This window comes from Mobula birostris, chromosome 8 (genome assembly GCF_030028105.1).
Source record: "Mobula birostris isolate sMobBir1 chromosome 8, sMobBir1.hap1, whole genome shotgun sequence".
NCBI lineage: Eukaryota > Metazoa > Chordata > Chondrichthyes > Myliobatiformes > Myliobatidae > Mobula > Mobula birostris.
The window spans coordinates 7,820,237-7,834,211 of NC_092377.1; the positions used below are offsets into that span (position 1 = coordinate 7,820,237).

At 45.6% G+C, this 13,975-nt stretch overlaps 1 protein-coding gene across 1 annotated transcript in view; it reads left to right on the forward strand.

The window, feature by feature from the left end:
• LOC140201983 (regulator of G-protein signaling 17-like) overlaps positions 1-11,624 on the forward strand; it is a 132,997-nt gene extending 121,373 nt beyond the window's left edge. Inside the window, exons 4-5 of the mRNA XM_072266850.1 lie at positions 2,371-2,611; positions 9,618-11,624. Coding sequence (XP_072122951.1) covers positions 2,371-2,611; positions 9,618-9,824 — 448 coding nt within the window. The 3' untranslated portion in view covers positions 9,825-11,624. The remainder of the gene's footprint in view (positions 1-2,370; positions 2,612-9,617) is intronic.
• The last annotated feature ends 2,351 nt before the right edge of the window (positions 11,625-13,975 follow it).

The following is a 13,975-nucleotide window of genomic DNA, read 5'->3' on the forward strand; positions in this document are numbered from 1 at the left end:
TCCTGTCTGTGCCCCTAACTAACGAATCTCCTATCACCACAATGTGCCTCTTCCCCCCACCTCCCTTCTGAGTCTCAGAGGCGGACTCAATGCCAGAGCCCTGTCCACTGCAACTTTCCTCTGTTAGGTCAAGTCCATCACCCCTGACAGTACCCAAAGTGATAAACCTATTTTAACCCCTTTCTCCTTCCTGACTGTCACCTGGTCTCCTGTGTCCTGTACCTTGGGTGTAACTACCTCTCTATATGTCCCGTGTATCACCCCTCAGCCTCACAAAAGGTCTGAAGTCCAACCAGTTCCAGCTCCAACTCCTTAACATGGTTTGTTGGAAGCTGCAGCTGGATGCACTTCTCACAGTTGTCGTGGTCAGGGACACAGGAGATGTCCCTGCCTTCCCACGCCCTACAAGAGGAGCATTGCACTATCCTGCCTGGCATCTCTACTGTCCTAGCTGAGCAGATATAAAGAAGAGAATGGAAAAAAAAGAGATTTTATTTCCTTTACTTTCTCTGAGTGAAGCCTCTCTTTGCAGAAGCCTCGACGAGCTGAAGCGTTAAGATCACTACTCGGGCGATGTCTGCTCGGACGATGGCGCTATGCTTACCCCCTGCCTTCCTTTCATTTACTCTTACTAATCAATCTCAAACGATGATTGGTCGCTGGTCAGAGCTCTATTACACTGCTGTGAACCGCTCCTGTCTTTTATCCTCGGGTGAAGTCCCCTCCTCTCCGGACTTCCGATATCCGGACTGGTCAAAGCTCTCAACCTGGAACACAGTACAGGCCTTCTGACCCACAATTATAGACGAGACTTTTAACCTACTTGAAGATCATTTACCCCTTCTCTCCTACAAAGTCCTCCATTTTCTTTCATCCGTGTGCCTATCTAAGAGTATCTTAATTGCCCCTAATGTATCTTACTGTACCACCACCACCCCTGGCAGGGTGTTCTACACACCCGTCACTCACTGTGTAAAAATCTTACCTCTGACATTTCCGCAAGGCTTTCCTCCAATCATGCCACCTCATACTAGCCATTTCCACCCTCAGATAAAGGTGGTGGCTGTCCACTCTATCAATGCCTATCATCTTGTACACTTCTATCAAGTCACCTCTCATCTTCCTTCACTCATAAAGAGAAAAGCCCTAGCTTGCTCGAGCTTTCATCATAAGAGGTGCTCTCTAGTCCAGTCAGCATCCTGGTAAATCTCCTCTGCACCCTCTCTACAGCTTCCACATCCTTCCCGGCTCATCACTGGCTCTTCGCTAGAAAAGCAAAGGAGTGTGGCTAAGCTCATCTGCCCCCATTGTCCCAAAGCACCAGAGGCTCATCCTCCCCCTGGTGTCCCTCCTGATGGCAGCAGTGAGAAGATGGTATGAGAGGGTTGTGAGCTATATCCTCCATGGGCAAGGGGATGGTACAGTGGCATTGTGGTTGGCACAATCACTTTCCAGCACCGACAACTATCAACTTTGACAAACTTTTGTAGATGTGTGGTGGAGAGTATGTTGACTGATTGCATGGCAGCCTGGTATGGAAACACCTACGCCCTTGAATGGAAAATCCGACATAGAGGATACTTTGCAGACCTCCCCACCGCTGAGCACATGGTGTGTTGTTGCAGGAAAGCAACGTCCATCATCAAGGACCACCCCACCACCCAAGACATGCTCTTTTCTCACTGCTGCCTTCAGGAAGGAGGTACCGGAGCCTCAAGACTCACACTACCAGGTTCAGGAACAATTATTGCCCCTCAGCCATCAGGCCAGTGTGGATAACTTGACTCAGCTTCGCTGGCTCCATCACTGAACTGTTCCCACAACCCACGGACTCACTCTCAAGGATTCTTCAAATCATATTCTCGATACTTATTGCTTATTTATTTATTATTATTCTTTCTTTCTTTTTCTATTTGCAGTTTGTTGTGTTTTACACACTGATTGAACGCCCAGGTTGGTGCAGTCTGGCATTGATTCTCTCATGGTTATTGGATTTATTGATTATGCCTGCAAGAAAATGAATCTCAGGGTTGTACATGGTGATAAGTATTTCGATAATAAATTTTACTTTGAACTTTCACCTTCAGTTCCTGACACTGCTTGTAAGGAGTTTGTACATCTACCCTGTGACCATGTCAGTTTCCTCTGGGTGCTCTGGTTTCCTCCCGCAGTCCAAGGAAGTATGGATTAGTATGTTAATTGGCCACTTGGGTGTGATTAGACAGTGCAGGTTCGTTGGGCCGGAGATGCCTGTTACTGTGCTGTATCTCTAAATAAATGAAAAAATAACTACCCAAGGACATTAAGGAGTTCGATGTCCTGTTTGTACTCTGGTGTGTTAACAACCTGAAGCAATCTTCTATCTCACAGCAGTGGAACCCTGCCTTCGCTGGAGGAGATCACTTCATGGACACAGGGCTTCGACAAGGTGATGGGATCGGAGGCAGGGCGCAACATCTTCCGCCAGTTTCTGCGGACAGAGTACAGCGAGGAGAACATGCTCTTCTGGTTGGCCTGTGAAGAGTTCAAAAAGGAAAAAAACTCCAAGGTGGTTGAGGAGAAGGCGCAGCTCATATACGAGAACTTCATCTCCATTCTCTCCCCGAAAGAGGTGAGTGCACTCTGGGAACAGTATAGATGGACAAAGAGGATGGACCTGTTTCTACGGCTCCTTTCAGAGATGCAACACTACGGCACAGAAACAGGCCCTTCAGCCCATCTAGTCCAGGCTGAAATGTTATTCTGCCTAGTCCCATTGACCCCACCCGTCCATGTACTTATTCAAACTTCTCTTAAATATTGAAATCAATCCTGCATCCGTCACTTCAACTGGCAGCTCGTTCCGCACTCTTAGCAACCTCTGAGTGAAGAAGTTCCCCCTCATTTTTTATTAAATATTTCACCTTTCACCCATAACCTACTTCTAATCTCACCCACCCTCACAGGTGAAGCCATGTTTTGATGTTTCAAAGTGCACATCAAAATATTGAAACATGCAGTGAGACGTGTCGTTTGCATTAACGACCAACACGGTCCAACCATTGTGTTGGAGGTACTCCACAAGTGTCGCCATGTTAAGACCATAAGACAGAGGAGCAGAATTAGGCCATTCAGCCCATCGAGTCTTCTCCACCATTCCATCATGGCTGATCCAACTCCCATTCAACCCCATATACCTGCCCTCTCACCATATCCCTTGATGTCCCAACCAATCAGGAATCTATCAGCTTCTGCTTTAAATATACCTACGGACTTGGCCTCAACTGCATTCTGTAGCAGAGCGTTCCACAAATTCACCACTCTTTGGCTAAAAATAATCCTCCTTACTAAAAGGTCGCCCCTCAATTTTGAGGCTCTAGTTCTGGACACCCCCCCCAGAGGAAACATCCTCTCCACATCCACCCTATCTAATCCTTTCAACATTCGGTAGGCTTCAATGAGATCTTCCCCACGTTCTTCTAAATTCCATTGCGTACAGGCCCAAAGCTGCCAAATGCTCTTCATATCCTTTTCCCTCCTCTTCATATTCCACACACTCATCACTCTCTGTGTAAAAATCCTACCTCTGTCATTTCCGCAAGGCTTTCCTCCAATCATGCCACCTCATACTAGCCATTTCCACCCTCAGATAAAGGTGGTGGCTGTCCACTCTATCAATGCCTATCGTCTTGTACACTTCTATCAAGTCACCTCTCATCTTTGAGAAAAGCCCTCGCTTGCTCGAGCTTTCATCATAAGAGATGCTCTCCAGTCCAGTCAGCATCCTGGTAAATCTCCTCTGCACCCTCTCTACAGCTTCCACATCCTTCCCGGCTCATCACTGGCTCTTCGCTAGAAAAGCAAAGGAGTGTGGCTAAGCTCATCTGCCCCCATTGTCCCAAAGCACCAGAGGCTCATCCTCCCCCTGGTGTCCCTCCTGATGGCAGCAGTGAGAAGATGGTATGAGAGGGTTGTGAGCTATATCCTCCATGGGCAAGGGGATGGTACAGTGGCATTGTGGTTGGTACAATCACTTTCCAGCACCAGCAACTGTCAACTTTAACGAACTTTTGTAGATGTGTGGTGGAGAGTATGTTGACTGATTGCATTCTTCTAAATTCCAGTGAGTACAGGGCCAAAGATGATGCTCCTCATATGTTAACCCTTTCATTCCCAGAATCATCCTCATGAACCTCCTCTGAACTCTCTCCAATAACAATACATCCTTTCTGAGATATGGGGCCCAAAACTGTTGACAATACCCCAAGTGTGGCCTGACTAGTGTCTTATAAAGCCTCAGCTTATCTTCTTGATTTTATATTCTATTCCCCTTGAAATAAATGCAACAGTGCATTTTCCTCCTTTACCACAGACTCAACCTGTAAACTAACCTTCTGGGAGCCTTGCTTGAATTTTCTCCCCATTTAGATAATAGTCTGCGGTGTTGTTCCTTTTACCAAAATACATTATCGTACATTTCCCAACATCTGTCTCTTTCTTGCCCATTCTTCCAACTTGTCTAAGTCCTGCTGCAATCGCATTGCTTTCTCAGTACTACCTATCCCTCCACCTATCTTCATATCGTCTGCAAACTTTGCCACAAAGCCATCAATTCCACGATCTTAATCACTGACAAACAACATGAACAGTAACAGTCCCAATATTGAGCCCTGAGCAACATCACTAGTCACCGGCAGCCAACCAGAAAAGGCTCCCTTTATTCGCACTCGCTGCCTCCTGCCTGTCAGCCATTCCTCTGTCCATGCCAGTATATTTCCTGTAATACCATAGGATTTTATCTTGTTAAGCAGCCTCATGTATGGCACCTTGTCAATCTAAGTAAATGACATCCACCGCCTCTCCCTTGTCCACCCTGCTTGTTACTTCATCGAAGATTACTAACAGATTGGTCAGGCAAGAATTGCCTTAACAGAAACCATGCTGACTTTGACCTAATTTATCATTAATCTCCAAATATCCCGAAACCTTGTCCTTAATAATAGACTCTAACACTTTCCCAACCACCAAGGTTAGGCTAACTGGCCTATAATTTCCTTTTTTTTGCCTTCCTCCCTTCTTAAAGAGTGGAGTGACATTTGGAATTTTCCAGTCCTCCGGAACCATGCCAGAATCAAATGATTCATGAAAGATCACAACCAATGCATCTGTTATCTCTTCAGTAATCTCAGGACTCTGGGATGTAGTCCACCTGGTCCAGGTGACTTATCCACCTTAAGACCTTTCAGTTTGCCTGGCACTTTTTTCCTTTGTACTAGCAATGGAACTCACTCCTGCTCCCTAGCATAGTGGAGTAGGTGAGAACAAGAGGAACCCTGTTCCTGGTGGTCTGGCGAGAGGATGTGGTAAGGGCAGACGTGTGAAATCGGAGAGATGCAGGCAAGGGCAGTGTTGGTGTTGGAGGAAGGGAAGCCCCTTTTTTTGAAGAAGGAGGACATCTCCTTTGTTCTGGAATAAAAAACCTCATCCTGAGAGCAGATGTGGTGGAGACAAAGAAACTAAGAGAGGGGGTTGAGATTTTTACAGGTAACAGGGTGGGAAGAGGTATAGTCTAGATAGCTGTTGGAATCAATGGGTTTATAAATTATATCAGTAGATAAACTGTCTCCAGAGATAGAGACAGAGAGATCGAGAAAGGGGAGGGGGGTGTCGGAAATGGATCAGGTAAATTTGAGGGCAGATTGGAAGTTGGAGGCAAAGTTGATTAAGTCAACAAGCTCAGCATGGCTGCAGGAAGATTTGGGGAGTGATACCAGTGTAGGCTTGGACCATAGACTGTTCCACATAGCCGACAAAAAGGCACATACGACTGGGACCCATATGGGTGCCCATGGCTACACCTTTCATTTGAAGGAAGTGGGAGGAGCCAAAGGAGAAATTATTTAGAGTGAGGACCAATTGCACTAGGCGGAGGAGAGTGCTGGTGGAGGGGAACTGGTTGTCCAGAAAGAAGCACAGAGCTTTAAGGCCCTTCTGATGTGAGATGAATGTATGTAAGGACTGGATATCCACAGTGAAAATAAGATGATCGGGGCCAGGCAACTTGAAGTCATTGAAAAGATCCAGAGCATGTGAAGTGCCATGGATGTAGATAGGAAGGGACTGAACCAGGGGGAATAAAACAGAGTCGAGGTATGCAGATATCAGTTCAGTGGGGAAGGAACAAGCGGAATCAATGGGTCTACCTGGATAGGCAGGTTTGTGGATCTTGGGTAGGAGGTAGAAATTGGAGGTGTGAGGTGCAGGCTGCTGGCAGTGGATGGGAGATCTCCAGAGTTAATAAGGGGGGTGATGGTGCGGGAGACATAGCTTGTTCACACAAACTATGAACTCACGGTCAAGGATTCTCCATCTTATGTTCTAGATATTTATTGCTCCTTTATTTTTTATTATTATTATTTTGCCTTTTTTTGTTTGTTTCTTTGCACTTACTGTGAATGCCCAAAAGAAAATAAATGTCAGGTTTGTATATGGTGTACTTTGATAATAAATTACTTTGAATGTTGAACCCAATGCGCAGAAAGCACCCGAGGTTGGAATTGAACCCAGGTCTTCGTTGCTGCATTGCGTCACTCTGCCGTTTCTTGTTGGCTGGTTAGTGATCCTAATTACTATTAGTAATTGCTAAATTAATGAGTATGTTCTGTGCTCAGAGGTGTAAAAAGTTGGCCTGTGTCCAATTTTCACAGCGGTTAGAGTCATAGTTAACTGTGCTGATGGTCAGTGGCACTAATTAATGACTCAGAGGAGCTCAAAGGAATTCAAGTTGTCCCCTGTCTGTTTTGTCAGAGCTGCTAATAAGGATCACTGACACAGGAGATTCTGCAGATGCTGAAAATCCCGAGCAACACACACTCGATATGCTCAGGCAGCATCTATGGAAATGAATAAACAGTCGATGTTTCAGGCCGGGACCCTTCATCAGGACCAGAAAGGAAAGGGGGAAGATGCCAGAATAAGAAGGTGGGAAGAGGGGGAAGGAGGACAAACTAGAGGGTGATAGGTGACACCAGGTGAGTGGGGGAGGGAGCGATGAGTTGAGAAGATGGAAGGAGGAGGGGCACTAGGGGAAGGTGATGGGCAAGTGAGGAGAAGAGGGGTAAAATGGGAGCCAGTGTTGGGAATAGAAGAGGAGGGAAAAGGGAGGGGAATAATGACCAGAAATTGGAGAAATTGATGTTTATATCATCAGGTGGAGGCGACTCAGAGTGAATATGAGGTGTTTGTCTTTCAGCCTGAGAGTGGCCTCACTGTGACAATTGTAATTCCAATCTGTTAGAGTGGGTATGTTGGCCTTATCTGAGTGAAAGGTAAACTCATTCACTCCACAAGACCAGTGCTGTCTCATTGAAAGAGTCTATTTTAGAAAAATACTCAACACTTCGGGAACAGCTTTTTCCCCTCCACCCTCAGATTTCTGAATGGACAATGAACCCATGCACACTACCTCACTAATTTTTTGCTCTCTTTTTGATCTACTTACTTAATTTAATTAAAAAAAAATATATATATAATATGAGATCTTCCGCTTGTCAAGGTTGACCGCAGTTGTTGTGGTCTATCTGTCTACATTTTATGCAGCCAGGACAGTACTGTATTTGAGATATATTTGAGACACACGCCATTGGGAGCATTTAATAGGTAGAGTGAGCTTATCCCCACCACCTCTCCCAGCGATAATAACCTTAAGGAAACATATCATATATATTTTTTCTAAACAGGGAGCAAATGTAGAAATCGGAGCTGCAAAGAGACTTGGGAGACCTCATGCAGGATTCCCTAAAAGTTAACTTGCAGGTTGAGTTGGTGGTGAGGAAGGCAAGTGCAGTGTTAGCATTCAGTTTGAGAGGACTGAAAGCAATTCATTGTATGGACAGCTGTACAGGTTGTCACTGGGTATATTTAAAGTGGAAGTTGATAGATCCTTGATTAGAAAGGGTGTCATGGTTACGTGAAGGATGGGGTAGAGAGAGAACATAAATCAGCCATTGTGGAATGGTGGAGCAGATTTGATGGGCTGAGTGGCCGAATTCTGCTCCTACGTCTTATGGTTTTTGAAACCACTGTGCCACTATTAAGCAGAGAGTGAGACTGATTGAACTCCATTCCCAGGGTAAGGATAATCCGATTCCCACTTGTGGTTTTCCTCTATAAAGGCTGATTTATACTTGTGCGTCAAATGCACACCATAGGTACAGTGTAGCGGCGCACCCTACGCTGTACTTTACGCTGAACCCTCCGCCGTAGCCTAACGCGCACCTCTCCCAAAACGTAACTACGCGTCGTGGCATTGCAGACCGCAACGACTGTGATTGGTCCGCTTGGTAGCATCGCATTACCTCCTACGCTGCAGTAGCTTCCCATTGGGTGACTGAAGGGCAGGGAAGGAACTCTGGCTGCAATGCTTCCATAAAGCTTTACAGACCTCCGAAATTATGGAGGATCCTGTGCTTGACACCAGTTTGTAGCTAGCTGCTACAGCCTGTTGACTTCCACCTGAAGCTAAAACTCGAATGGTGATTGCCAGTCTCTGAGTATACTGTGCGTACACTGATGCGATATTAATGGTTGGAGACGATGAACCAAATCGTCAAATCTACCTGCCGACATCTGAAAATATTTGAAATGCATTTCCTCGTCCATGTCTCTCAGTGGCCAGACAAGCACAGAAAATTCACCCTCCTTCAGTTTCAGTCGCCATTGTTTAAAGTTTGAGTTTCTACGTGTTGAGTTTCAACACGAAGAAACTCAACACGGTGGCATAGAAACCCCACCGCCAACTAGCGTTTTGGCCACGAATTGCAGCGCGACGCAGACACACCAACACACAAGTATAAATGCTCACAACAGCGTAGCCCACTTGCGTAGTCTACAGCGTAAGCTAGTGCGCACAAGTATAAATCAGCCTTAAATGTCGCATTTTGTAAGCAGGGAACAATGTCTCAGGTTGCAACCAAACTGGTGAGAGAGTGGGTGATCCAGACACATGGGGGCATCTGCTGCCACCCAGTGGTGGAACACAGAACTGCCGAGTGGTTTGGCTCAGAGAGGTTAACCCTATCACCGCCACAACCTTTTCCCAACCCCCCCCCCACCCGCCACCCACACAGATATGCGAGCCTCCAACCCCAGAACAGGCCGCCTCCAGACCATTGACCTCCCAACTGCGGTTCTGGACTGGCGCACGTCAGGCTTCGACCTCCGGATTTGCCAAAGGCAGTGAATCTGTCGAATTCGTTAACACAGAGAGTTATGGTGGCCAAGTCATTGGGTGTATTTAAGGCAAAGATTGATGGGTTCTTGGTCAATAAGGGGGTTCAAAGATTACAGAGAGAATGGGTTTGAAATTAAGTCAGCCATGATTGAACAGTGGAGCAGAATCAATGGGCCAAATGGCATACTTCTTCTCGTATGTTTTTTTTCTTTGTGGTGTTTCTATCAGTCACCCCATGTACAGACACTCCTGTGCCTAGCGTCACTTTCTGGACATACAATCAATATATGTATATGAACTATTGTGCGTATTTATATTGATTGTGAGTTTTTTTTTTAATCTTGTGGTTTTTTGTGCTGTTTTGAAGTCGGAGTACCAATTAGTTTGTTCTTCTTTAATCTTGCAGGTAAGCCTTGACTCTCGAGTGCGAGAGATCGTCAACAGGAACCTGTTGAACCCAAGCCCTCTCATGTTCGAGGACGCTCAGCTCCAGATCTACAGCTTGATGCACAGAGACTCCTTCCCCAGGTTCCTCAACTCCGATCTGTACAAATCCCTCACGGTCAAGCCAAAGGCCTCACTTGACGATGCCACTCCTACTGACCAGAGCTAATGGCAGTGCCCCCCCCACCCCACCCCGAGAACAAGAAATGACGGGGCGCAAATATAGGTTTACACATGGGAACTGCCCTCCACACCTCATAAACCTACATCACTGCCCAGACGTATTTCATCACACACATCACTACCTACACCACCGTCACACATATCTCCACGCACCCCTACAACCACCACCCATCCAGTCACCACCTACTCCATCACACACACTCACACCCCTACCCAATCCTCTATGTCTGCACAGTTACAAGCATACTAACATGTACACATCATCACATGCATAGAAGTGAGCACACACACACGTTACAATACAGAATCATCACTGTCTATATATTCACCAGTGTTTTCACAGGCTTTCATTTAAATGTACCCTCAAGCTCCCTTTCTCACCACACACTCTGTCTTGTAAGTTTTACAACACAAACATGCATATTCTTGCACACAACCACAAATGCACATACTCTCATATACACACACACGCACACACACACGCACACACACACGCGCGCGCGCACACACACACACACACACACACACACACACACACACGCATGATTGAATGAAGAGAAGCAGTGAATTGCCCAGGCACTGGGTTCCTAGAGACCCCCAGTTTAGCTTTACTCAGGGTGTAGAGATACATTGAATATGGAGCTACTTTTAAAAACAAAATGCATATATATATATATATATATATATTTATTGGTTGTAATAATTCTTTTGCTCACTGCCTCAACCAGCTATACAAAAAAAAGGTTAAGAATTTTTTTTTAGTAAGTCTGTTTTATTCAAATAAAGGTTACTAATCCCTGTAGAAACAGATTAGCGTTCTGGTCATTGCTGGCCGGGAATCACTGATATCACAGGCCATTGCTGGGGGTCGCACTTATCCCAGTGACCCACCCAAGCTCCTGTTAGCAACCCATTTCCTTGGGGAGGGCAGACATCACACAGTGTGTGTGTGTTGCCGGTGTGATCTCCCCCTTAGCAAAGTTCTTGCCTGGTTTTGTGTTACCAGGAGCAGGTTTGCCCTCTGTATTCCTGCCCCTGTTCTCATGAGCCCCCCAAAATGGATTTCTTTGGAGAGATGCATCTCGAAATGTACTGATTTCAAGGAAATACAGGTCTCTTTCTCCTGTCAGTCATCTGCAGGATTTTAATGGACTTCTACTAAGCACAAAAATAGGTTTAAAATGTAGAATTTTCTTTCTTTCTCAAGGGGGAACCAAGTTGTCATCGTCAATAAGTCAGATATAGGGCCATTCTATCTCTTCAGAAAAGCTGTGCAAAAAAAAATATATATATAGTAATTAAAAACCTAGAAATCTCCATTGCTTTTCTTTTGATGAGCTGGCTTCCCACTTCTCAAAGGGGAGCAGATAACTTTTTTTTAAAACAGAATGAATATTGATAACGATGTACCAGTTATTGATAGGCACCAGGCCAGTACAGAGTGCTGAACTACAGCAGAGTCTCCCAACAAAAGCAGGATTAATTCCAAAAACAGTGAATGGGGGATGGTGCCAGTGGATCAAGAGCTTGTGGTTAAATTATTTAGCGATTGGCGTGGGGAATAACCCAGGCGTGATTGATGGGGGAATTACCTTTCATCTCGAATCTTGAAGACTGAAAGACAGGATCATGGAGTCTGCTCTGCTGTTGAAGGATCAACACAATGTAACCCTTTGTTTTAGGTGGGTTAATGTGTCCACTTGCAGGCAGGTCCGAGTGTGTCAAAGAGTGCGTTAAATCACACCCATCGACAGCGGAGATTTCTAGGCTAAATATTTTGCTTGTTTGTTGTTTAAAATATGTATGTAATTTTCACTTTTTTATTAAAAGCATATGAGTATATTTATACAACTATAAACATGTATTTCAACAAAGTGGGGTCTGGGCAGTGCCCTGACTGGAGCGGTGGGGATCGGATGGCTGGGGAGGGAATTGCATGGTACGTGAGTAATCTCAGAGTGGGAATCCCTCCCTGTTTTGTCCTGCGCACACGGACTGGGCAAGCGGGGGAATGGGAATGGAAGCCATGGGAACCAGAATCAGGTCTATCATCACTGACGTGTGTCGGGAAATATGTTGTTTTGCGGCAGCAGTACATTGCAATACATATTAAAAAAACTGTAAATCACAATAAGAAATATATATAAATAATTAAACCAGTAGTGCAAAAAAAGAGCCAAAAAAATGTGAAGTAGTGCACGTGGATTAATAATCCATTCAGAAATCCGATGGTAGAGGGGTGGCTGCTATTCCTGAAGCTTTGAGTGTGTGGCTTCAGGCTCCTGTACCTCCTCCTTGATGGTGGCAATGAGAAGAGGGAAGGTGGTGGGTGGCAGGGTCCTTAGTGATGGATGCAGGGTCATCATATTGAAGTGGTTAGAAGAAAGTATAGGGTGAATGTCAGAGACAAGTTTTTTACACAGAGTGGTGGGTGTGTAGAATGTAGTGCCGGGTGTGGTGGTAGAGGCAGATACATTAGGACCTCTTAGATAGGTGCATCGGTTGTTTGTCCATCTTTGTGCCGTTCTTCATTGGACCTATTGTATTTCTTTATACCCGCTGTCAATGCCTGCAAGAAGGTGGATCTCAGGGAAATTTATGGTGACATATACATACTTTGATATTAAATTTACTTTGAACTTTTGGATGAAAGAAAAATGGAGGGTTTATGTAGAAGGGAAATGTTAGCATGATCTTAGAGTAGGTTCAAAGGTCACCACAACATTGTTGGCCAGAGGACTGCTACTGTGTGTTCAATGTCATAAGAAACTCATCGAGTTGGTGAATCCAGGTTTGCCAACTTTGCAGTTACCCCTTCCTCCCAAACTCGCAAGCCCACCAGGGTCCTTTACCCCCTCCTCTTTGCATGTTCAAGATTCAAATTTATTGATTTCAATACTTTCGAGATTGTTTAACGTCATTTCTTGTAGACAAGCGTAAAGGAGAATGAAATAATTGTTACTCCAGATCCGATGCAGCACAAAAATACATGAAAGATGAACACAATAATAATAAAAAGCAACACATATAAATACATAAGATAGCTTATAAACATAGATTGATTGTATGTCCACAAAGTGATTTTAGGTACAGGAGTGTCTGTGTATCAGGTGACTGACAGGAAATAATAAAGCAGTGGTTGTTGGGGTGTGGAGGGTGGATTACTGGGTGGAGGTGTTGATCAGCCTCACTGCTTGGGGAAAGTAACTGTTTTTGAGTCTGGTGGTGCTGGCGTGGCCTCCTCCCTGATGGGAGTGGGACAAACAGTCAGTGAGCAGGGTGGGTTTCTGTCCCTTCTCCAGCAGCTTTCTGTATGGCAGGTAGGCTGGTGCCAGTGATGCATTGGGCAGTTTTGACAGACCATCTTAGAACCTTCCTCTCCGCCACAGTGCGGTTTCTGTACCGTGCAGTGACGCAGTTTGTTAGGATGCTCTCTACTGCATTTCTGTAGAATGACGTGAATATGGATGTGCAAGGTCCAGCTCTCTTCAGCCTCCTCAGAAAGCAGAGGCGTGTACATTGAAAATCCTAATAAAATGCGTAGCTTGTAATAACAACCAACATACCCAATGATGTGCTGGAGGCAGCCGACAAGTGTCACCCCACGTTCCAGAGTCAGCATAGCGGAATAACACAGAACCACAGTGAAACAAAACACATCTAGTGACAAAACAACAACAGCAGAACAAGCCCATTCCCCCTAACTACACCCACATACACAGTCCTCCTATTCCAGGACAGTCCGTCTGTGACAGATCTTCAGAGGTGCTGACACCCAGGAACTTGAAACTGCTCATCCCTTCCACTGCTGAGCACTTGCTGTCTGCTGGGCGGCTGGGTCTGTCACACTGAGGAGAGATCTCAGGCAGGCTGAGCTTGTGATGTCTTAAGTCTAGAACAGGGGTCCACGGACCCCTGGGTTACGATGGGGGTCCACGCCGTGGCATATAAAAGATTGGGACCCCCTCCTCTGCAACCTCTTGCAATCCTGCAGATTGGAGCCTACATACCTGGCAGTGATGGAACTGGTCAGAATGATCTACACTGCACATCTGACCGGTGCCTACCAGCCTGACCCTGTAAACCGGGATAGCTGGGTGGGAAGGCTAGGGTCCAGTTAGCAGGTGGAAAACAAAT